The sequence below is a fragment of the Gavia stellata genome, chromosome Z (genome assembly GCF_030936135.1).
Source record: "Gavia stellata isolate bGavSte3 chromosome Z, bGavSte3.hap2, whole genome shotgun sequence".
NCBI lineage: Eukaryota > Metazoa > Chordata > Aves > Gaviiformes > Gaviidae > Gavia > Gavia stellata.
Genome location: NC_082637.1, coordinates 29,595,650 through 29,621,320, shown reverse-complemented (window position 1 = coordinate 29,621,320; position 25,671 = coordinate 29,595,650). Strand labels below are relative to the sequence as shown.

At 40.9% G+C, this 25,671-nt stretch overlaps 1 protein-coding gene across 1 annotated transcript in view; it reads left to right on the top strand.

Moving 5' to 3' along the window:
- The window catches only part of MAP1B (microtubule associated protein 1B), a 72,384-nt gene that overhangs the window by 27,543 nt on the left and 19,170 nt on the right, over positions 1–25,671 (top strand). The window contains exon 3 of the mRNA XM_059833346.1: positions 22,547–22,629. Within this exon, the coding sequence (XP_059689329.1) occupies positions 22,547–22,629 (83 nt within the window). The remainder of the gene's footprint in view (positions 1–22,546; positions 22,630–25,671) is intronic.

The following is a 25,671-nucleotide window of genomic DNA, read 5'->3' as shown; positions in this document are numbered from 1 at the left end:
ATGTAGAAAAATAGCAGAATGAAAACTGAGGTTTTGTTTCCTTAAAAATTACTAACGTTCCCAGTGGTTTCATCCCACTTGTTTTATTCTCCCTCAGAATAACACTTATGAATAATAATACTTATGAATATATTCTTAATCCAAGATATGATTTCTATGGCAAATCTAAATCTTGCTTATTTAACTTTAGAAATAATAAATTTGTGTCAATGTGTGCTCTCGTAAGCCAAATATGGGTGTAAATATGTTTCCATTTCAATCAATTATTTGGAAAATGCTACCTTCAGGCTGTTCCCAGTCTAGAAATATTACAGCTGTCACTATCCAAGGACTTGAATCGTTGTGTGCTCCATTGCAAGGTGCAAGTATATAAACTGAAAGGAAGGCTTAAACCATCAGGAAGATATTGGATCTCTTTTTGTTATCTCAGCCCTCTGCAAAATATGTTAAATGTTCCTATTTCTGTAAATCACATTTCACCTATTAGTAATAGCCAGACAGAAGAGAGCATCTTCTCCTTTGTTAAGGTCAGCTGGAAAAAGAAAACAAGAAATGGGAGAACATACAAAAATGGAAAATTGAAATGGAAAAATGTCTTGAATTCTTTAACTCAAGCTTTTTCCTTCTGATGTTTCCCCCAAGCCTTAGGGCAAAGGCAGGTGCCCTTGGCTGGTTGTTAGGGCAAGAAAAAGCCACTTGAAAGTCAAATTCACTCTGCAGTCAGTGTTCATTGAACCTTTGATAGGACAAGTAAGGAAAAAAGACTGTTAATATACATTTATGGTATTTTTCTTTTTTCACTGAATCGGATGACTTCTCCTCTCCCAGATATCACTCTCTTCATCTGGGCCTCATGTCTCTTACTTGAACTGACACTGCGTATAAGATGCTTGAGGCTTCTGCCAAGCCAGCTCTCTTCCATGCCTGGAGCAGCTGCTTATCCTTATGTTTCTGGTATGCTGCTGCTACACCAGCACATTAAAACATTACAAGCAATTTATTAAATATTAGAACTGAAGCAGTTGATTTTAAATCACTCTGTGTAGGAATTGTTGCCTTTTTTCTCTATTGACACTCAAGGCATCTGAGAACTAGACTAATTACTAGTTGCTAGTAGCACTTGAGATGTCGCTGCAAGAAGTTGAGAGATGTGAGAAGACAACAGTATTTACCCTTAGGGACGAGGGTAGAAGTCTGACCAGGCAGCTTGTTTATATTTAGCAAAGCCCTTTCTTTGCTCTTCTAGAATATTTATTATGCATTTATTTTTGTGTCAGTTGATAAGCTGTGTGCTGTGGAACAGGAGATCACAAAAGACAGGCATGAATATACTCAAACATGCTAGGAGGTAAGAGAGGGAAGTGAAATAACTTTTCTTTTCATCTTTCACTTGTCCTTAAGTTGTCACTGGATAAGTATCTGATATGATAGGACTTGTCTTCAACAGCAAAAGAGAATATAAACTAGAAGGTGCTGTTTCTTTGTGGACCAAAGAAGGGTGGCAATCTGGGTGGTGATTTGTACATACACTTAGAGAAATAAGCACCTGTGTACGGAGTTAAAAAGTAATGATTTAAAATAGTTAGGAGCTTTCCAAATATAGTTCTTAAAAATGCATTTTGAACATTATCATGAGACACAATAAAAAGCTAATACATGGGATGAATAGATATGAAAGCGAGAGATTGCCTTCTGAAATTTTTAGAATAACTTTAGTGTCACAATAGCCATACTACTACATGGTTGGGTCTACTGGTGAACTTCTTACTCATGTGACTCATTCAGTGGACTTAACAGATTTGGGTGGATCCTGTCCTTCAAAGATTTAAGCACTTGCTTATGTTTTAGCATAATCATTTTATAGAGATTTAAAAAATAGCACTTTGAACAGTGGACTTCTTTTAACTTTCCCTTTGTCTTCTGATTTGTCTCCTTAGTCTGATTTTGTTAAGAAAAGCTTGGATGAGATGGTAAAAAAAGGACACACATATCTCCAGGTGCTTGGACCTAAATTAGTAAAATTAGACCAATGCTTTTAGTTTAAGTTGGTTTTAAGCATGATACTGACATACTGATTTTTCTTTGTACTGTCTACTACAACTCTTAATCCATCTGGTAGACGAACCAGAGAGTTTATGCTGGGACCACTGCTGCACGCGTATGTTGCAAAACTCAGTCCACAAGAGCTGTTTAGTTACTGAAGACATTCTCGAGTAACATTTCTTAGGCCTATTGCTAAATGCGTGCTAAACACAGGATAACTGTGAATTCACTGTTGCTATGCCAATTTACATTAGGTGGAATGTGAGCTGGGGGGTAATTTCCATATAACTTCCAGATGGGATATATAATTCTGTGAGAGAGGATGAATAATTTATGTCTGAGTTCACAATATTAGACCAAGAACAAACTCACAATTAACCTATTCTTGAAGCCATGGGAAAATTCACATTGTGGTGCATGGTGAATGTATTAATTCATTGAAAATCTGGCAATGTTAAGTTTCCTTGTGATTGCTAATTAGCAAGTTAAAATATTTTTGGCAGTGTGAAAAATCCTGTATTTTTATCTTGTAAAACGTATTTTCTAGACGGTTGTTTTTAATTACTCTATCTCTGTAGTGAGTTTGTCCAGCTCCCGCTGAAGTCAGTGGGAAAAGTTCTGTTGTCTGAAGGCCGGTTGGATCAGCCCTTAGTCTTGTGTAACTTAGGATATTTCTTCTGTTTCCAGCATCTGTGATAGATGGTGCATGAGAAATATACACAGTCGAATTATCTCTATACAGAAGAACAATTATCTTATATTCCGTAGTACTTCTGTTATTTTTATTACAAATCATGCACAATAGCCATAACTGGAACAAAGACACTTATGCACAGCAAGTTATAAAGTACAAGTATTTCCAAGATATTCATTAAACAACTTCACAAATAGAAATGCAAACAGTAAACAGATGTTGCCTTATTTGAAGCGCAGCTGTGGGACAACATGTGTGATGACTTTATTAACAGCACCCAGAAAATTATCACAAAAACTAGCAAATATATTAGCCAGGGAGATACTAAGCAGATGGAAAACAAACTACTTCTGGGTAGGAATTCATTTGTGACACATGAACTACTTTGCAAGACGTCAAGAGCTGCTTTGTGGACAGGACCTTCGTTTTGTGTCTAGCTGAGTCACCACAGCTGCAAGTGCATCCTAACATCTACAAAGAGATGAGATGAGTCCCTGCAGGATCTAGCTATCCTTCGAACATTTCCCATCACAGACTGGAAGGCAGAATAGTAAGCTTGATTCCGCCACTGTTTTGCAAAGATGATTTCTCTAGGCCTACCTCAAAGCTGAAGAGAAAAGGGAAAGACAGTTGATGGGAGGACTAATGCCTAACTAGTCACACTGAGGGTGCACTGAGGAACGCAGAGGTCCATTAAGAAACAAAGTACTCTTGCTATTAGTGTGCCAGCCATCAGCTTAAGAGGTCTGATGTCATAGGCATAGGCTCAATGTGGCCATTTCAAATCCCAGTGCTCCCACACTGCCCTGCTTCCCAGGGAATAGGGTTTTTTTCCCCAGATATGTTCATTGGTATTCAGAGGCAATGCTGTATATCATTTGGAGGTACAGTGGGGTATGATGACAGTGCTGTTCGCAAGTAGGAGAGAGCGAACGGGATTAAATAACAATCAAGGCTGTTACAAGGAGCCAGACTGAATGCTTCCTTTACAGCAGGAGTGGCTGGACTGGTTAGCTGCGGTGAAGGAAGGAGAGTGCTCTTCATTCTGCTCCGCACAGAAGATCTGCCTGCTTGCAGGCATGCTAAGCGCAGTAGGAACACCTTGCAGAAGTGCTGCCGTGCCACAATGAAGCATATAAACTGAGGTTGTGTTCGACCGTTGTTATAGACAACATCCATGGAGTTTGCATAGGGATGTTGCAGCTTCTCTCTGATTTTGCTGCCTTTTTTATTTCCATCTAGAATCTCAATTTATAATACTGCCTGCAGTTATTCTGTTATATCTGACACTAGCCTCCAAAGTAAGTTTTCAAATTCTGGATCAGTGCAAGTGAGAAATGACCTAAATGACATGGGAATAGGGATGAGATAGGTATCAATATTTGAATTGCAAATCAAACTTCCAGCTAGGAAATGCAGTCTTCTATAGCATGTGAAACTTTTGGTAGAACAGCATAAAATACTTGGGGGAAGAAAGGGAAGAGTTATTAAGCCTCAGTTTCTTTTCTATTGCACTGTTTTTGGAATTGTATTTTAATGCGTTTAAGCTGGGCAACAGAGGTGATTACCTATCAAAAACTAGGTTACCACCAGCTGTAGAAAAAGTTTCCTTTTTAAATTACAGGTTTTGGCCTATAAATACTGTTGATCTCACCTGAAATGGTACTCAGCATTAGGGACTGTACAATCTTAAAAAGTTTTCCATATTTCAATATTTTGGCAGCTGGGTCAGATTAATAAAAGGCATTTGTTTTCTATGCAGAACTTAAATTTATTTGGTAGTTCATTGCTGCCATTGATTCTGTTTGAAATGCAAATAATGACAGAAACAGTAGGTTAACAGCTGCAGCTGTGAAATATGGCACTCCCTCCAAATGTAAATGCAGCACACAGAGACTACCCCCCCCCCCCTCCCCTCCCCTCCCCTCCATCCCCCCATCCCCCCATCCCTGTGGCCTGGAGGGGTTTTGTCAGGAATAAAGCAAGCAAGTGCTCCCAGGAGCCAGGAGCTAGGGAAGTGAGCTGGAAGGAGCACTGAAAGGAAACCAAAAGTAGAATTTTGACTTCTGTCACTAAAAATAAAGCTTGCAAAGCTGGTCAAAGATTTTAGCTAAGCATATTTTAATTGAAAATACCCTTTCAATAAAATTCACGTCCTACTAAAATGCCTTTTTATTTTTCCTTAGATGAAGGATTTTTCAGATATAAGCAAAATGTGTCAGATCTTACCTTCCTTTTGCTGCTCCCACAATATCCAAATTGAACATGGTATAAAAATTCAGTTCCATTTAAAAAATAGTACCAGAAAAGCATTGTTTTCCATGCAGTGTAGGACTGTCATTATGAGGGACATTAGTACAAAGGCTTCCTTTCCCCCGTCTATTCAGGGAGCAGGGTGAAGGAGGAAGGTCTGCACAGCTGAGGCATATGCACTTATTCCACAGCAACAGCTGTGGCCTGATGTGCTGATACAACCCATGTCCATTAGTTTTGTAACTAATTAGGACAAATATAGTCAACATTTTGCAATGCTGGTGGTGCAAAGGAAATTAAATTCCACAGTGTAAAGTAGGGGGGCCACCTCAGCCTCGTTGTAAGGTAAGAAAGCCAAACCTTCCCAGGGGATTTGGTTTCTTACCACTTTCCTATTTCCTTCTGAGTCACCAGGAGCTGCAGGTAGCCAGCACTGGATTTGGCCAGTGAAGACAGATCCTTGCAAGCTGCCACACTGCAACTGAATGGCAATGATTCCTCTGACTGGTGTTAGGCCTTGGGTTTATGAACAGGAAAGAGGCAAATGCTGGAATTAAGTTGTTCAGAGCCAGAATTAACATCTTCCGTGATTCAAAAAGGTCTAGATTTACTCCCATACAAGCTGTGAAAATGTACTGCGATCCGTAATTAAAATGAACCTATTGTTTAATATATTATCTGATGCTAAGATGAGCAATGAGTATTTTTCTTGGAGATTAAAGTGACAGGAAGGAGGATGCTAGAGAAGCTGTGAGTATGTATGTGGCTGTAGAATGGCCTATGTAGTAAGTCTGACAATGGTAGGGTGATAAGTGCTCAGATATTTGGAGAGGGTAGGGAAAATGTGGGCATGTTAATGTTGGCATAGAACAACTTTCAGAGAAATGAGAATGAAGCACCGTCTTATAGGTATGTTAATATGTAGGAATGTCAAGTGGGGGAAAAGAAATTCTGGTAATAGCGGGGACCAAACTGTATCAGTGTAATTAAAACTTCAAGTCAGACCTACTAATTGATTTTGTGCTCGTGAATATATCCTTTGCCAAACACAGCTTGCATACACAACTCACGTGGCTCGAAAACTAACGCATACTCTGGAGATATAAATGAGCCCTTAATATTTTTAAGAACTGTCTGGTCTGACTTAGTTGAATGTTATAAAGTGTTTCTGAGAGTTTCATGCATTAAATGAAATACTAAAATGCCAGCTGAATTCTCGGTGTACCTTAATGGATCATGAAAGCGATTTCTAGCATTCAAAGGAGAGTGGCATGGGACATTTTATAAATATATTGAAATAACAGCAAACATGCTGGGACTTGATGATACATCTATAAAATATAAGTCCACATTCTTTGACCTGAGGGAACAGCAGAGATGTGTTTACAGTTGCATATCAAGATCTCATATTCACTAACAGCAAATAGATCTAATCTATATGCAATGAGAGCTGTGCCAGAGAACTTGTGTGTTTGTTTTATAGCAACCAAGCCAAGGACAGTTTGTAAATAAATATGCCAATTTTCTTGGGATCCTTCAATATTTTTTTTTTTGTTCTTTGGCATATGAAAGAGAAAAGATTTCCCTCAATTGTAACTATCATTGTGAGGGTTTTATTGATAAATATAGGAAATATTAGTGTCAGGGTCTAATATTCATACCAGGCAATATCTGTGCTTAGAATTTGATTGGACTCTAGCTTGTGCTTCATTGCCTTCTAAATTAAAAAAAAAAAAAGCACATGTACTGTCTCACAATATTTGGGGAAAACAGGGCAAAGAAGAGCTGTTGGAAATCCAGTAATCTTGCCTAGACCTTCAAGCTGGGAAGTAAGGACTGCTAGGGAGGGGGCCAGAGACATTGTTTTGAAATTTAAATTGGATTTTTTCCTACCCTGTTAGTGATGACTTAAAGCACCGGAAAGTGTGGCTCTGACCCACCAGGTTTTTCCTGGAAGTGATGGGGAAGCAAATTTACCCACCTTGGCAAATCTCTCTGGTCTCAGCTGAGCCCAGTGCCCATCATCACAGAGGATGGGTCCTAAAACCGGGATGCAATCTCCCCGTGGATTCCCTGTGTGAACTACCCTGAGGTAGTGACAAGGCCCTCTCATGTCTGGGTGATACTGCTGTCCTTGAGGGTCACCTTGCTTTGTTTCTAAAATCCCCATGCCTCGCAGATCAGTAAATGGGTCTTCTTCTGGTTCTGTCCTTTAAGCTTTAGGTTAAGTTCCAAATGTTCCCAGCAGTGCAGTCCCAGTGTAAGGATAAACATATGTGTTTTCCTTTTTATCTTTCTTAGCTATATGCAAAGAATAAATAACCTCTGTATGTAAAGATACAATTGCTTACCCCATGCCTACTGGCAGTCATACCAGTTTTTCCTCAAGCATTCATAAAAAATGAATGAAATTTTGCCCAATGACCTATTAAAAATTGAATAGCAGTGTATGGGATTTAGCCCACACTGCTAGGCTTATGTGGGGAAAGACTCTGTAACCAACAGCTCTTTTTATAATCAGTGGGTATTTATTTTTTCCAGGTGCTTAAAAATCGGCTATTTCAGTGTTGTGCTGTGCCAGTTCTTTTCAAATGAGGAAGGTACACGGTTCTCAGGACTGGGTGAGGTTTTCATCAGCCTAGGTAGAACAGTGTAGCAATGAGGAGTGTGGGATATGGAGCACATCCTGCGGCACTGTGTGGGCTGCAAGTTGAAAAAGAGAGTCATTTTATGTATCAGCTGAAAATTAAAAAAAAAAAAACCCTGTGCACTAACTGTTCTTCAAAAAGGAGGTCTCCAGAAATTACCTTTAAGTTAAGAGATTCAGGCAATATAGAATGCTCTTTTTCTTAGGAGAACCCTTTGTGCAAAGGGGATGTTGCCTTGCTTTCTTCCATGTGTGCAGACCTAGTGCATAGTGTTCACCATAAGACAGATGTGGCTTGAGGCACATTCAGTCTCAATTTGTACAGTGCTCGACTGTCCTAATGCTACTTCTGGACTTGACTTCCTTCATTTACCCTGTAGATATCTGTCCTTAGACAATGCACAATGTTACACCATTCTATCTGAATTGGGAAAATGTTTTTCTCTTCATTTTTCCAGCAGTCGTCTTCATGGTGTCTTGGAACGGGCCTCCTTTTGTGCCTGTCTGTCCAAGGGCATGCTGTTAAATCCTATGAATATCCACACACTATATAAGCCAAATGCTATAAAATTCCCACTTTTGCCTCTCTAGATTCTTCAGAATTTTGGGGGCGAAACCCTACAGGAATTTTTGAGATTAGCTGGATCAAAATGAAGCTGTTGGTTATTGATAAATGATTTATACTTACAAAATTTCAACAAAGTGTCCTTACTCTATCTGCTGAATTTACCACACTCCCTCATTTTCATCTACATGAGAGCTGAGATTTTTTTCCCTGTTATCTGGATTTTTCTGCACCTGTTCATCACCTTCTTTTAAGAAACTCCCAAAACCTGTTTTTTTTCTGGCTTTCATGTTCCCCAGTTGTTTTACCTAGGGAACCACAGCATGAAGATAATTTCAACAGTATGACCCCTGGGGCTACAGGTAAGACACTCCGGACTTGAGGGCTCCTGGAGCAAGTTTCCAGGGGCAATCAGTGCACAGAGATAAAGGCAAAGCCTGGAGCCTGCTTGGGAGAGAGGCCAGAGGCTTGAAGGGACCATCTTTATAAATGAGAAAGTGGGCTGGCTCTTTTTAAAAATCTGAACTGTTCTAGATCCCCTGATTTAAAAAGAACCTTTACATCTCTAGGATCCACCCAGTATTGCTCAAGAGCTACCACTTTACTAAATTATCATTGTCAATTGTTATGAAATCCCCAGATGTTTGTTTCTTCAGTGTTTCTGTTTTAATTGCAGCCCTCATTTCTTTATGTCCATATCAACACATCAGCTCTATTAATAATACTCTGCCAACACATGTCTAGATTTCAGTTTTGACACATTTGTAAGTGCATCTTCTCTAAGTGTATTTGAAGTCTCAACTTGGCAATCCATTGCTGGTGTCAATTGCCAAAAGTAAACAGAAAGATGAAATTTGTTTAAAAAGTCAGTGATCACCATTATTCCTGCTGGAACCCTAAAGCATCACAACTGGATGCAAGCCAGAGGGATTAATTCTAATACAGAGCCTACTGTGAACGAGTCTCTTTCTTAAGTTTGATTTTTGTAAATGTCTAGATTTCAGATACAGAGACAGGCGTTGCCAATGGTAGATTTTTTTTTACAGCATGATGAAATCTGTGTGATGAAACCAGCTTTAATTATTCAGTTTGTGCCTGCAAACAGTTGCTTAGTGATTGGTGGCCTTTCTGTTCAAATCTGCAGTAAAACTGATTTGTGGTCTAGATCACTAGCTGGTTTAAGTTGGCATGACTCTGCTGATTCAATTGGTTTGCACAAAGTCAACCTAGTTAAAAATATCTCTGTATATTTAAGAATAGTATGGATAGCTTCTGTAGACAAGACTATGCTGACTGATAAAAGAGACATCTCATACGGTTTTTAGTGTACTAGTTTCTCTTTTACAGATGTCTTTATTTTCTCTGATTGCTGTCTTGAAGAGTACTTAAAATCAGCTGTGCAGCAATTTCACTTTTGGAAAGTACTAGGTGAAGTCGATCATATGGTAGCTCAAGAAGACAAGCCTCTGTGAAGTTTGCACTGAAAAGCATCACAATATATTCAGTCCTAACTAAACACCTTTGTATCTGAATCCATGATATTCTTCAAAAAATATTTTTTTAAGGATTTGTGTAGTTAAAAATTAATTTAAATGCTCTATTGTTTCATAAAAAATATTCAAACTGAAGATAAAAACACATGTTGTTCTCAGTGGGGGAGAAAGTGTCAGGAGAATAGGTTCATAGCAGCTTACAGATTAATCTCATAAGCAGAGACTGGTCTGTGCATGTGTTGTGGAAGCAGCTTTCCAGTTACAGGGCACCAGGTGGTCACCTATGGTTGATTTAAGAAGCAAACGCTGCCACAAATGCTATTAGTAGTGTGTAATGAGATTAACTCCCCATGGTACTTGCAATATCCTTGAGATTTTTCCCTAAAGCAGCACAGGGCTGATCACCACCTCTTAAACAATGAAGAGTTTAATCTTTCATTGTTGTATGCACATAACTCTCATCGGCTTTAATAGGAGTTAAGCATGCACATAAAGGGAAGAATAGGCCTTAAAGTTTTAAGTAATCATGGCATGCTAAAGGTTTCCAACAATTTCACAAAGGACCAGGCCAAAATTGTACAACTATTTCCACTGGGTGCCATAAAGTATTTTCAGGGATTTGTATTTTTGAGTCATAAAGGGTGATTAGAGGTTCCGAAATAACAACAGAGATTTAGGAAATGTAAGAAGACTTAGCTGCAAGAGACAGAACCTGAGGCAGAGCTCATATTTAATTAAATATTTTTCCTTTCCATGACAGGGTGAGCTTTTGCTTTCTTTCATTTTAAAGTAACTGGTTTTGATGTATACTGAGCATTGTGGTGGACTTCCTGGGAGTTTGGTGTACGTTTATGTAGTTAGAGATGACACAGTTCTCTTCGGCAGTTCTTGCATATGCAGGAGGAAACTATTTCACTAGGTGCAAATTCTGTGCCCTCCTGTAAAAGCTTGCTGTGGCTGTGTAAGCAGAAAGGATCCTCCCATTACAGGTCAGCAAGAGAAGTCCTCTGCTTCTCAGCTCAGAGGCCACCTGAACTATTTCTAGGGGCTGAACTTCTTCCTAGGAAGAAGAATGGGAGTACTAAAGGGTATCAGAAAAGGTAACTCAAACACTTGAAGATTGTAATCGGTGTTTTCAGAACTAGATCCGTTCCTCACTTATTTTTCCATACAGAAGTTGGTGCAGGGAGAGTGTGCAGGGCCAGTAAAGAAAAAAAATAATCCAAGCTAGACTCTTGACTGGCATCTGGAATCTGCCCACTTTGTCATTTAGAGGGCCCGCATTCATTGATTTCTGATTTCCAAGCCCTTTGACTGCTGTTAGTGGGTATTTTTTTCTTGTGTCATATCAGTGGATATGAGCTATCACTATTTGTTGTTCACACATTGCTTTTGAAACTATAGTTTCACCACTGATTAGGGTAATTGCTTTGTTAAATTTTAGAGTTTAGGTATTAAAAGATACTGACTTTTCAAGACAATATTTGGATATGGGTTTGTATTTCCTGAAGATACTTGCTGTTTTTTCCCTCCCGCCCTGGTATTGATGTTCTAATTACAGGATAGCATTGACTTTATCAGTCTTCTAATGTAGTCCAATTGGTTGTGCTTAAGCACATCATCAGAAAATTCAAGGCCAAAGACTGGAGGGACTACTTTATGGCTTGTTTTAATTCCAGAAATGGAAGCCAAAAGAATGTTCCCTTTTTGCTGGAACATTTAGCTGGCAGGTGTGCCTTCTCATTTTCTTCTTTGTAAAACCTAGAATTAATTAATAGTACCTGCCTGTATTGTACGCAGAGGCAATTGGTTTCATATTACATTTGCAATTTGTGTAAAACCATCACGGTGAAGAATTGCACACATCCAGCAAAGAATCAGAGGATGAAGGCGTTCTGAGGCTTTCAAGTGATTCTCTGTCTTGGCAGAGCAAGATCTCTGCCTTCGGGTAGAACAGTTGCTCTGCTCTTTCAGACCAGGAAAGCGGTTGCTGCTAGAATAGGACAGTGAATTCACCTCCAGAAACTGATTAGCAACACTGCTTATCGTTGTGGCTTTTTTCACTGCCTATATGTAAAGCAAAATAAAAGCTTTGGGCAAGTTGTCCTATGGAGCTGGAAAGCCACATGGTTGCCAGGGATAAAGCTTAAACCCGGTTCTCATTAAAGGCTTACAAACAGAGCATCTTGTTAGGTTTTGCAGTCGTTGCAGAGACTCAGGGATATTCCACAGCTGGTAAATTACTTGATAGTAATAATACATTTAACAGAATGAGAAGTTTCTAAAGCACACAAAAGTAAACCCAAGTATTAAAAAGTATAACTTTTCCACTGTAATACAGCTATTATGATTGTGTGATTTGTTCAGGAAACAGCAATAAAGCTGTGATGTTACTTGTGAAAGAAGAACTTCACAGTTCTTCAAAGAGCACCACTACATAAATTATGTTTAAGGAGGTATTTTGGCAAACAACCTGGGATTTTTATTGTACATAATAAAAGTTACAGTACAAGTATCAAGGGTAGGTTATAAACTGTGGGGGTTTTCCCAAGAAAACTATTGTTTGCTAGACTGTAGGAAGATTCAACTATAAATAGTTTTATATACTGTGAAGTTAAGTGTCTAACCTGGAGTGCAAGGCTCCCTGCTACTGCCCTTAGGGCTTGCAAACATATCTATCATTCATTATTCATGGGCTACCAAGGCAATGAAATCCTTTTCTGACTTGAACTAGGAGGAAGGATAGAAATTATATATAAACTGAGAAACTTTAATAAATACAGGTCACAGAAAATATGCTTGAGGGAAAGGATTCCCCACATATGAAAACCCTATAGGTTGTATTGACTTATCTGACTTTTGGCAGAGGTGGCAGATGAACTTAAAACTAAGTTGTGTATGCAGTAATGACCCCAAGATGAGAAATATCCCCCAGAGGATTTTAATTGGAGCTTTGGGTTTGGTTTCAGCTGCCATGGTGATGAAAACCCATTAGTAAGTAGGCTGTGGCAATTTGGAAACATTAACAGAGACCTCCTGAAATGATCAAAATTCAGAGACTTCTCCCTGAAGGAAGGGAGTAAAAGACTAAAAATGTATTCAGGTAGGGATGTCTGGGAAAAGGAAAGGCAGACTTCCAAAATAATTTTTTTCTGAAATATTAATTTCAGTATTTATTCTTTTGTTATAAGAAATCATTAAAATAAATCTGATGTTTGTTTTCCATAAAAAAGAGCACTTGGAAAAAGTCCCAAGCACTTTTCCTTTGATGCACAAATTTGCTTAGCATCCCTAACAGCCCAGTAAATGGTTTTGTTTGTAACATGACTATATCAGGCACTTGGTATAACAAAATAACACTTGAGCTTCTAACCAGTCCTGTGAATTATGATATATGGTGCTGTTCAATAAACAGTGGAGTATGAGGTAATGAGCCACAGAGGTATTGAGAAAGAAGTAGTATTTTTTCCAAATAAGATTTTATTTGGCAGTTTGACAGTTAACACCGAGTTGGGATGTGAAAGAGAGATTGCTCTTCTGAATAGCTGAACAAAGTTAAAATACCACATTGTGGGCACTATTGCAAATAAATTATACTGGGAAATGGTCTGCTCTGCTCAGAATTATTTTAGTTTCCAGGTCCAAGACGTTTTCCAGTGGTAAAAGAAGAGATTTCCTTCTTTCTAGACAGAGAAGGTTGTTTCCGGAAGACATCTGATGCTGCACAGCTTTTTCTCTTCTCTGGTTAGTAATACTCCCAAATGCAGGCTCAGAAGAGGACTTCCATTGACCTTCAGGACTGATGAGTCAGCTCTGCACCACTGCAGTCTCCCATCGTGGTGTGTGTTGGCTGCCAGTTTCTATGCAGTACCGGGGCAATGTGCTGTGCAGCTGAAAACTAAAGCTCCAGATCCATGGATCAGTTCTGCAGCGTATCGTAGAGCTGCCCTTGCCATTTTGTATGCATTTGAGATTTAAGGATAGGAGAGAGATTAATGTGAGACAATGAAAGGATTACACCATAAAAATACAGGGCTGACCATAGTATACATACCATTAATTTACTAACTTGCTGTTAACAGCTTTTTAAGGTTATTACTTGTAATGGAGATGTGTAACTGAAGACAACTGCTTACAGAGAATCTCACATTTGCCTACCTGCCTGCCTCAAGTTTATGAAATACAAAAACTAAGAGAGGAAAAGATTAAATTGCTTTGTTGGTTTCTGTTTTCTGTTGCCATTTGTAGCTAGAGTTTCAAGGTCTGCAATGATAACATTATTATTTGTTAAATAATATAGGTATCTTAATAGCCAGGCAAGTGGTTTATGGAAGAATTTCAGCTCTGGGAAGTAGTTAAAGGTGACTTAGAGGGTCTGTCTAAAAAAAAATAATCCATTATGCATACTTTAAGTATTCAGAATTTTCTAATGCACAACATAGTGATGTGCCTTGTAGAACCAAAAGGTTTGTGTAGCTGCAGCATTCTGGTTGGCTTCTAAAGACTCAGGTTTCTGTTTCTGTATGACCTTGGAAATTGTTTCCTTATCTCTATTTCATGGGGTTAAAATCCTTTCACATGTATCAGATGTGTTCTAAAGATAAAATTCATTGTGAAAGTAGTTGTTCAGAGATTACAGCATCTCTAGAGCTTTAATCTACAAATCCAATATGTGGAAATATTGCTAAATAAGGTTAAAATACACATTTTGGGAAACCACTCTGAACTGTGAATATTTTGGAGGAAGATCCTAAGTTTTGTTTATATGGAGCATTAATAACTGCTATGTATTGCCTTGAAAATAATGGAAAAGACTATACAATTTATATAAAAAGGCTTTAAGGGCAAAACAACTGAAGAATAAGACCTAAAGGTACATATGAAGGTTTCCATGTTGATGAGTGCAGCAGTCTTCTAGCTGTCTCAGAAAGGTCTTGTTTCAAGGTTGGAAGGGTGATTCCTGAGGGAGATGGTGACTTCAGGTAAAGGAATTGTTGGTGAAAGCCCATATCAGACACTTGGGATGGGATGGGGTTTTTGCTTCTCAAAGCCACACTGACTACAGCCATACTATTGAACAAGGCAGTTCTCATGACTAGGGACATTGCATGGCCCTCTGGTAAACAACCATCACTCTTCCCTGTTTGTCTGCCCAGATATTAAACTGCTCTGCTCTCTCAACGCTCTTTTTTTTTTTCCTTCCTATAATTACAGGAGATAATTTCTTGGAGTAGGGTCATAAAGCTGCACTCACCTGTCTGCAAAGCATAATTCCAGCTGTGCCAGTTCAGATCTATTTCCTTTGCTTTGAACCCATTTATCAGGAGCATTGGATTCCACTGCTGTTGTAAGTTCAGTATATAAACAGGAGGTGTATTCTTGTTCTCCTGACTCTGATTTTATTGAGGTCTTGAGCAATTGGTTTTAAATTTTACTCTGTCAAGACTCTCAGTGAAACTGACAATGAAGTCCCTAGGGTACTTGGTTCAGTTTTTGTGGCACATCCTCTTTTTGGGAGATAAACCTATTTTAGTAGGCATTAAAAATATAAAATATAAACTTTTATTGTTATTGTGCTTTAGACTGATTTCCTTCAACTTTTTTTTTTGAGTACTTTTTGTAGTACTACTTTGTTCGGAAGAAATTTTAATGCTTTAGCAGTCCTTCAAAGAGCCCTGAAATTGTAAAACATCAAGAATTATGCGAAAAATACTGTTTCTGAAGGTGAGGAATGATGATTGAGGGTAATAATTTGCCCCTGACAGTAACAGAGGGGAGTGAAAGGCCAGCAGTTTGCTTCCACTTAGTAAATGGCTGTATTTTGACAGCAAATGGGATGTGACACGAAGTTGGCAAATAGTGCACAAAATCAATATTTAGTGTGAAAAGTTGATACAATTAGTCTGTGGATCAACAGGGTGTGTGAAAACATGGTTTAGTGGCTTGAATTTTCTTCAGGAGATTTCAGTGGGAATGGGTTGCAGAGCAATGAAGTTCCCTGAGATCACTTGTAGTTCTTGCAGCAGCTCTTACCACAGCTCAGTTCATAAGTCTGCAAGTATTAGAGATTAAAGTTTGAGGCAGAAGATATGAATCCAGCTATGAATATTAGTGCAAACAGGTCGGCTTGCATTCCCTCACTGCTGTTCAAGAATCCTGAGCAAGGATTGGTGGACTGGGTTCGTGTACAGTAACTGGAGGCTGAATCTTGCAGTTACTGTTCAGGCTGCATCACCATCTTCTGTCTAGCCTTCCACTTTCAGGGCTCCGTTGTTACCTGGTAGTATAAACCCAAATGAGATCTGACGGATAAGGACTTACTCAAGAACTAAAATGAAATTATATGCAACTAGCCTTATTTCATTAAACAAACGTGAGCATAAAAATTCTAAAATACAGTACACTGCAGCACATTGCCTCTCAGGACTTGTAGTTAATAAATTGTTTCAAGTTAGATGAGAGTAGGATAAATGTTTAACTATCACCAGGCTGCAGCTGAACCATAGGAAACTTGAATATGAATTCCATTTATGCAGGGAGAGGGAGAAGATAAAACAGGGATTTATGCTTTCTGCAGACTCACAACACAGTTCAGTATTCCAGCAGATCAGATGCAAGAAAGATTAACCTAACTTTGTGGAGACAACACATAATTCTCCATAAAAAGCACGTAACATTAGATATGAATCTGGACTAACCATTGTGTTCAGAGCAAGCAGGTTTGAATAATTACAAGGAAAACAGTCAAACTTTTTAGTCAATGTCTCTCTTCCAAATCTTTGTCACCATCAGAGGGCTCAGCAGTGTTAGTAGAGCTGACTTTTTGTTCACAGCTGTCACACCAATTCAGCATCCTAGCAGGTATGGATTTTATTTTCACCTAGAAATGTGTAAAGTACTCTGATATTCGTACATATATAAAAGTTGTGCTGCAAAAAATGACTATACCTTCCTTCCACCCAGCTTAAATTTAAGAAGTCATTGGGCTGGAGTGAGCCCTGGAGGCAGTGAATCTATCTTCTCTGACGTAAATGGAGTTATGCCTGTGTTATGCACTCCCCATCATGTCAGCTAGTTACAGGACTGACTGATTAGCCTCTGCAGCCCCCAGCATCACCTGCAGGGCTTTCAGAGCATGCCTGGAAGGGGCTTTCTGAAGTTCTGCTCTCGTAGTCCAGTGCCTGGACATTATACAGCCATTTCTCCATCAAGTCTGCAAATCATTCTCTTCTTACTTGAAGATACAGTACTCCAGATTTTTACAACATCAGAATTTGCTTTGGCAAAAAACCCACTACCTTGCTTAATGCTTACGTATTTCTCCAGCTTGCAGCTTAGGTCAGCAGGAAACTTCACATGCTCTGGTGGCCCCATCTCAATGGAGAAGATGAAGGGGATGGAGTGCTCCATATCATTTATGCAAGATTTCTTCAGATAATTGATAATCTCCTGTAAAAGGGGATCTTGATCCTTTCTCCTTGGTCTGGAATTGTTGCAGTGTAGTGCCTCCAGGTTTACAGTGGGGAGGTTTGGGGGCTGGTCACAATTACAGCAGTATTTGACAATTTTGCCCATTGATCTTTGTGTTGAAAACAAGGAAAAACAGATTTATTCAGTTAGTATAAGAAACAGCAACCATCAGATGACCAGTCATCCAGAACTCTGAACACTCTGTTGATAACATAGAACAACCATGCTGAACACAAGGTTAACATGTCTTTTTGGAGGACAAATTTGAAGTCCCCACTAGCAAAAGAAGGTGAAACAATGAGCAGTTTAAAGTTATTTAAAATGTATGGGTTATTGCATTACTGTTGGCTAGGCAAAAAGCTCCTTTTTTTCCAAAGAAATTTATTGCTTTAAATATACCACATGCAAGGGATCTGATAACCTTCTGATAACCTTCATCAGACATGATAAATCTGAAACAGATGTAGTTGAGACGATTCTTGAACATCGGTTATTGCTTTCCAGCATAGAGACTGACAAACCACAATACTGTCTTTCAGAGTCTTAGCAGCTCAAAGACCGTGCTCCAGTGCTTGTCCTATGTTCCTTCTACCAAATTAATTAAATGTAAAAGAGTCTCTGATTTGCCCGTGCCTTGACCTTTAGGGCTTGGATGCATAGAAATGCAGCATAAAACCCCTTCTCTCTTCCCCCATCTCGCCTCCAAGCCCCCTATATACTCAAATATATGAAATCCTTAGTCAGTAATATTTTTCAGTCATCCAGCTCTTGTGTACCATGGATCTAAAGGCAACGAGGACTAAAGCTTTTAAGAAGTTACTGTGTGTGGAGATCAATAAACAGGCTATTGTCCTGAGTAGGAATTAAAATACACCAATCCTTTTCTGCCATATATACCCAGAAACGTCGAGGAAGAAGGTTGCACATTGCTGTTTCTCAAACGCAGCGTTGCCCTGTCGGGAAAATGTCTTTTCCTCAGTGATTGTACTTGTCTGTTAAAGACATCTTCTCACAGTTGAAGAAAGAACTCTAGGAATGGATGGCTTATGGTTCATTTTGAAGGATTTTTCTCCCCTCAATGTCCAGAAATTCCTCCACAAGACAGGGGCAGCTGGGAGGGCCCTGGGCATTGGAGCTACTTGCAAGTGCAAAGCACTGAACGTTTCCAGCTGCGGAGAGTTCACTGCCTAGTCATGGCTTGTGGGAAATTTTGTTAGCAAGCCTTGCAAGCTGTGCCATCTGCTAATGCCACCTAGCACAGTTACTGGCGTAACAGGGCAGTCATGCCTTCTGACAGTGAAACGATACTTTGAAGTTCTTTACAATGAAAAAGAAAAGGTGTTTAAACTTGCTGAAGAGTTGTGTTTGAATGCCAGCTCAGGTGTCAAAAAGTTATCATCTTCAGGGAGAAGGTATTCTCCCTTTACCCTTTCTGCCAAGAATCATCCCAGGAAAGATTTGCCTCCTTCCTCTGTGTTTACTTTCTGTGTGAATGGCATTGATGGGGAGCAAGTGAGTGCTGGTGTCCATCTGGGGTGGTGGGAAGGGCTGATGGGAACCCCTCTGTTGAGTAGCTTGTTGCCTACAGCATGCACCCCCATGGGCTGGTGTTGCACAGGCGTGTCCAGTAAGAAGTGTGTCACTAGTGGTCCTTGGTTAAACAAGACTTGAAGGAGGGCTTGCTTTCTTTCCCTTGCCACTCATTTACATTTTGTGTTTGCACAAATTTGACATAATCACTGTCAAAAGTGGGCCTCATGATCATGCTGCTTGATGGGCCTGAAAAGATCAACTGTGAAAATCGGAAATCTGTTCAGTCACTTCTCTAGGAAATGTTACTGACACGATCCCCATCTCAATAATCCTACTATAAATATAATTGATATTTGGCTGAGTAGGGGAGCAATAGGATCCTATGGCCATAGGAACTGGGAGTATGGATGTGGAAATCACCCTTTAAGCAATTGTCACATGCTGTTTACTTCTCTCTGTTCTGAATCAAACAGCTGCCAAGACTCTTTATTCATATCTGGTTTTAATTTGAAGCTTCGCTTAATAAAATCAAGGATGAGCAGATTTCTTCCAAACGCAATTAATACTTATTTCTGAAAGTCTTTAGATAGGACTTCGACTTGCTTTCCAGAAACTATAAGCAGGTAAAATCCATCCACCCAACCGCTTCTGTGCAGCCTGGAAGTTTCCTCCTTTCTTCCTCTGACATGTCACAGATATGTTCTGTCAAATGTGTAAAGATGGGCTGCAAAAATCCAGTAGAGTTAATTGAAAGCAACCCCAGATCTTCCACACAAGTCTCAGATTCTCCCACTCCATCTGTAGTTTAGTAAGTTGCAGTCTCTTGCCAGTTTGTGAAATGCTGTTGCTGCTTTCTGCTCCCTCACTGTGATAGTTGTTTCTGTTTGATAGAACTGTTCCTGTGGGACACTTTCCTTCATTCCAGCTGAGCATCTCAGAGTATCAACCTGGGCAGTAAGCCTGTGTTGCTCTTACAAAATTTTGAGTAGTTTTTAAAAAGATGTAGTTTTAAATTTCTTAAACAGTGACACGGGACCATGTTACAGATAGCAGTGAGTAGCCACAAACGTGCCAAGTTTTACATGGGATGGAAGCCCTCGTAGTGACTCGCACCCTGCCAGTTCTGGGTCCCCAGCCTGTATGATAAGCAGTAACACATGTTGATGCTGAGGAGCCGAAGAGGGAGGCAGTCACGCGTGCAGCTCTGAACAGGCACCGTGTACACGGTGCAGACCTCTACACTTGCCTCTGGAAATCATTCTCAAGGTGCATGAAACCATGCAGCCACTGGAGCTGGGTGTCTGGCCCACAGGAGCATAGGATGTGAGGAACCACCATCGGTGCTGGTCAGCAGGAGTTATGACTCCTCAGCTCAAATCCCTTCCAGCTACACAGATACATGACTTGGAGCAGCCTCAGTGAAGTTCGAAGTGGGTGCTTTGAGTCAGGTGTACACTACGAATCTTTGTCGAACTTTGCACGTGGCTAATTGCATTTCTTTTCTACCTGTGTTTAATGTGTTTATGTCTAATTAGTCTGGCCTGAAGCAAAGTGTGTGCTCTGTGTCACCAACTATTAAGTGAGAAATTTCTGTGGCAACTAGAGGGTGACGATTTCTTTTGTTTCCTTACCAAGGGTAAAGACTAGATTCAATAAACTCTGTCTAATCGCTTAATTTGAAGGAAATCTGCAGAATAACTAAAATATCGAATTGCAGAGCATCTTCTGAAGGAGTCTGTGGTAACAGAGCCATCTGGATGTTTTATTGAATGTAGCCTTGTATATGCATTCCTGTTAGGGAAGGAAGCAGAACTATGAAAATAAATTTAATTACAAAGGGTACTGCCAGAACTGGATGCTGGAGAGGGACACCTGCCCACCTCCCTTTCGTAATAAACAGTCTGCCTCCTCTCTGAAGAAAGTATAGCAAGAAGAATGTATGTTAAGAAAACTAGGTTTCTTCAGACAAATTAGATTATTATCCACAAGTCTGTAGACACTGCCATGCAGAGGAGAGTAAACTACAACCCCGTCTCACGTTTTACTTGAGAACATTGGGTTTTTTCCCTTCTCCTTCACTTTCTATCACTTGATTGTAAGCTCTTAGGCTTATAAATGCAGAGCTTCCCCAGAGCAACAGCAATAGACATTAGCACATTGCGAGCTCTGTGAGCGAGGAGGAGGAGGAGGAGGAGGAGGAGGAGGAGGAGGAGGAGGAGGAAGAGGGGGGGGGGGGGGGGGGGGCGAGGGCAGGAGGGGTGCAGGCAGGGCAAGGAGGAGGAGGAGGGCATCGCTGGCGCAGGCAGGGCTGGCTGCCGGGGCGGGGGGGCGCTGCCCGCGGCGGGGCCGGGGGCAGCACCGAGCCTGCCCCGAGGCGGGGGCGGTGCGGGAAAGGCGGGCGGCCCCCCCGCGCGGGCTGCGCCCCCCCCGCCTGGCGCTCGCCGGAGCGCGGGGCCCCCGTCAGCGTGGCCGTTCTCGGCCTCCTTGTTCCACGTCTCGTTACAGGGGAGTTTTTCGAAGCTGGCAAGCAGGTGGCTTGTTCTGTGTCCCTCGTACTTCCTTTTAAGCGCAATTAATTATTTTAATTGATTAATATTGCACGGAGCAGTTTGCTCGGAAGGGACAGCTCTTCTGGTTTGTTGGACTAATTACCAGTCTGGATTTCTGAATGACAATACGACTGCTAATTAATCTCACTGCAGTTCTCACAGAAAGAGACCCTGATAAGAACTTGCCAATTAACACAGGAAAAAAAACATGTCAAGAGTCCTGTTGTGTTTTTCTGGCATCCACTCCCAATCAGATGAATATCACTATTAAATACAGAGACAGACTAACTACCAAGTACGAAAGCCAGTGGCTGCGAGGCTGCTCCAAACTTGCCCAGACGCTATTAATTCAGGAGCTAGCTGTTATTTGTATGCCCTTTCACTCTTGTTGCCTAACATTGCTTGCTGCGGTTTTTGTAAGCAGGAGGAAGATGAAGCAGGGCAGCGCGGCAAGTGCCCAACCATCCCCACAGGGAATTTCTCGCAGTGTCCTTGATGTTAATCAATATTAGCGGAAGGCTGAAAGGGGAGTTTTGGCAGGGTGGGTCCCGGCCTTCACCTGGTTCATCTGGTGCGCCCCGGGACCTGGGGTCTGCACGGGGCGCTGCCTGGCTCTGGAGCGCTCCTGCCGCGCGTGCCAGGGCGCATCTGAGTGCCATGTGGGACAGTGCTGGTGGTGGTGGGCAGCGGGGACACCCCTGGGCTCCTTTGCTGGTCTCACAAATTGTGCTCGTTAGCCGTGGTGGGCAGCGCCAGCGTACGGCCCAAGTATTCACTTTGCTTCTTGCAGGGGAGGTTTGCAGCCTGTGCTGACTTTCCTGCTGCTGTGGCTGAGTCGCTAATAGTTCCTGGAAAAGCTCGTTTAAAATCACCTGGGCATGTTACAGGACTGTGTAGTCTCAGCTGTATCTGTGGTGTAGATAGGCCCATGAAAATACAGGGCCAGACACTCAGCTGGTGACGGTTACTCCAGTCCCTGATCCGCACCAGCTCTGTGAGACCAAGGTGAGTTACAGGGACTTCTCCGGCCAGGGGGAAGGACAGGACCTGGTGCTGTTGCCAATTCATTTTGATTACCTTGAATTTTCTGGAGCAGTGTTTCTGGCCCACAGGACCACATGCCACAGGTGTTTCTGAAGAGTTGAGTAGCGCAGCAGTTACTGTGGCCGACATGCGCTGCTCTGGGTGACCAGAGAGCTGTTGCACAGCGGGACATACAACAAGCTCATGGAAAGTCCTGGTTTCAACCATGCTGGTTGGATGTAATTTATTTTATTTTTTTCCTCTCTGTGCTTGCAGGTCAGAAGATTCTTCATCACAGAAGTGAAGTCCTAGAAACTGTAGTCCTGATCAATCCCTCAGATGAAGCAGTTAGTACTGAGGTAAGTCAGAAATGCTTCATTGGGTGTGTCATAAAAGCTCCATTAAGTGGACAGGATGAGGGCAGTGAAGCAGATGTAGCTGAGATGATTCTTGAGTATCAGTTACTGCCTTCCAGCTTAGTGACTGACAAACCCCGATACCATCTTTCAGAGTCTTAGCGGACTAAGAGCAGGTCCTAAATGTGGACAAATGACATGTTAGGAGCAAATATCATGAAAAACATCAGCCATCCCTTGATTTTCTCCCTGTTTTCCCAGACTCCTGACAAAATAGCAGAGGCATAGGGCAGGAACACACCTCTGATCCCAGCATTCCTTTTCTCATAATGCATAAAATTCCCTTCTTGATGAAGTGGAGGCAAGTGTTTTTCTTCTGCTTCTCCATTGTTTGGTAGCTCTGGATGCCTATTTCACACATGAAAAAGGTTCCTGAAGGTGCCCTGAGACGAATTTAAGTCTTTGAGAAGAATTACCAGCTATGTGGTGGTGACTCTAGGTTGATCTATCTGTCCTTCAAAAAGCATGTGACATGATCAATGGACTCTGGAGAGTGCCCCAGAAGAGGACTGCCAATCCTGATGAACTCACTGGAGCAGAGTCAAAGAACTGAGTGTGTAGCTCAAAGACAAAATTGACAAATTTAGCTAGTGGGACTGAAGGTTGAAAAAATAGGGATAATTGCATTCCTATCCTGTGCTGGGAGGCACTGACATAGCACCATTTCTGTTGGGAAATCAAGCGGCTCTGCTTGTAGTACACAGTGAAAAATCTATTTTGTTGCCAACCTTAAGTAATATGAAACACAAACAGGAGAAAGGACTCTGAAACAAATGACATGTCTGAAGTTGTAAAAGTTTAAATAGTCATCTTAGTTAATGGCAGCTCATTCACTAAAAAACTATGTGTGAAACTCTCTTACAAGGCATTAGAGGTACTTGGTGAGGAGCAAGGGCATCAGCTGGGAGGCAGCTCTTAATACACTCAGACATTCAGAGCAAAAAGCTGTAAATTGTGTGTGTGTGGAGGGGGGGAAGAGCCGAAGTAACTGCCAAAAGTAGGGAAATGCCGTTTCTGTCACTGTTGTTTGTCACCTTTGATGGATGACCACGTGGAAGAACATGGTCTGAGGCCCATTAATGACTTCTGAACCCTGGCTCTACTCCTTTGGCTCTGGAAGATGTTTGGCTAGGTTACTGTTAATTTGCTCTCGCTAGACTGTGGGAGGCAATCTTTGCTTTGCTTTCATCTTGGTCACAGCCAGAAGTTACAAGCTGAGATTTACCTTGGCTGGCTAAGCAAGACTCTGACTGGACACAAGCCAGAGAAAGACAATAAGAAAGAGGCAGGAGAATTAAATTGGAGGTTGGAATAGAGATGCTCTGCCCATTATGGCAAATAGAAAACTTAGTTTCATATATCAAGAGATGTCCAGGTGGCATCTGGGGAGACAGTGATATACCATGGAGCTCTGACTTCACCAGAAGAAGAACTTGAATCTAGTGTTCAGGAAAAACAAAGGAAAATTACATTAAAAGACATTCCTGCTAATCTGGCTGGTAATAGCCATACTGGTGGTAGTCTGAGAATGGTTCTGCCCAAAGCTCCTGCCAGGTAGGGTCAAATGCTAAAGTACCTTCCAGAAGAGGGAGGCCCAAAGGGAGAGAGACTGTAGTTTCCCAGAGAAAACAAGTTTCTGAAACCACCATGAACAGTTACTTCCTTCTTACAAAGACCCCACTCTGTTGCCCTAATGCTTCTGTCACTGTACCCTAAGTCTGGGAAACCTCTGGTCTGCTGATGCTTCTGTCTCTGTTCACACTCCATCTTTACCTCCGTTTTGACTGAGGCTACATCTTGCTGTTTGCTTCCTTCAAACAATTTGGGACTTCAACCAAGGGTAAAGCTGAACAGAATCTTCACCTTGCAGTATTTCTTCTGAAATGGAATAGTCTTGAAATCAGGAGACGAGTAGCTGGTAGTCCTTCAGAAAGCCTTGATTGTACCCCCCAGACACAGAATTTATGTGTCTCTTGAAGGTCTTCCACGTGTATCATACATTATGCTCTGTAATCTGCAAGCATTTATTTACTTTTTTTCTTGCCATAGTTTGCTAGCTCTGCAGAATGTATTTCATCATCAATTAATAAAATAGGTTGAAGGGGAATTATGTGACAGTCACATATCAGTGATTCATAAGTCAGGAAATAATTTTGCTGTTGGAAATCTGGTGAGTTTACACATAAGTTGGCAGACTGCCCAGCACTGTTGCCAGCAACGAGAGAAAACATAGAAGAGGAAGCCAGTTCTTCTATGGTTTTAATACAGCTAAAACAGACAAGATTTGAGCCACACACATCAGACAGCCGGCTGCACTTTATCTGTATTTTTGTCTGAAATAGAAATAGATACACTTGATCCAGCAAGGATATTGCTGAATTTATAATTATTTGGTGCAATAGTGACAGACCAGCATTAGTCCTGCTTTTAATTAAAGAAACTTCCTGCTGCTCAGCATCAGGGTCAATTATTTAATAAAATAACAATGAAAATGTAGTAGAGTTGGGATCTTCTTTCAGATACATACTCTTCAGTGCCTCTTTTCTACTTGTCCTGAAAACATGAGTTGTTCAGCAGAGATTCAGGTCAAGCCTTCCTGGCTCAGCCTCCCTGGTGTGAGCGGGAATTATTTAGAACAACTGATTGCTTAACAATCAATACAAAAATTTGAAAGAATAGCTTGCTAGGAGAGCTGAGGTGATTATGTCATCTCCATGGAGATGGAGCTTGGATGAAATATCATGTGGAGTTGTTCCAGATGGACTCTGCTCATTTAGTTTAACACATGGATAGTCTTGTTCTGGAATCACTATTCTGGTTTAACTTAATTCCTCCTTAAACAGAGGAATTAGTGCACTTGAAATTCATACCTTACCGTTGGTCAGTGTTGGACAAGACTTTTGAAGTATTTGTAAAAAATTTACTCACCAGTACAGAATCTTACACAGGTTTTGTTTGGTTTTATTCTTAAATTTAAGTTGAATT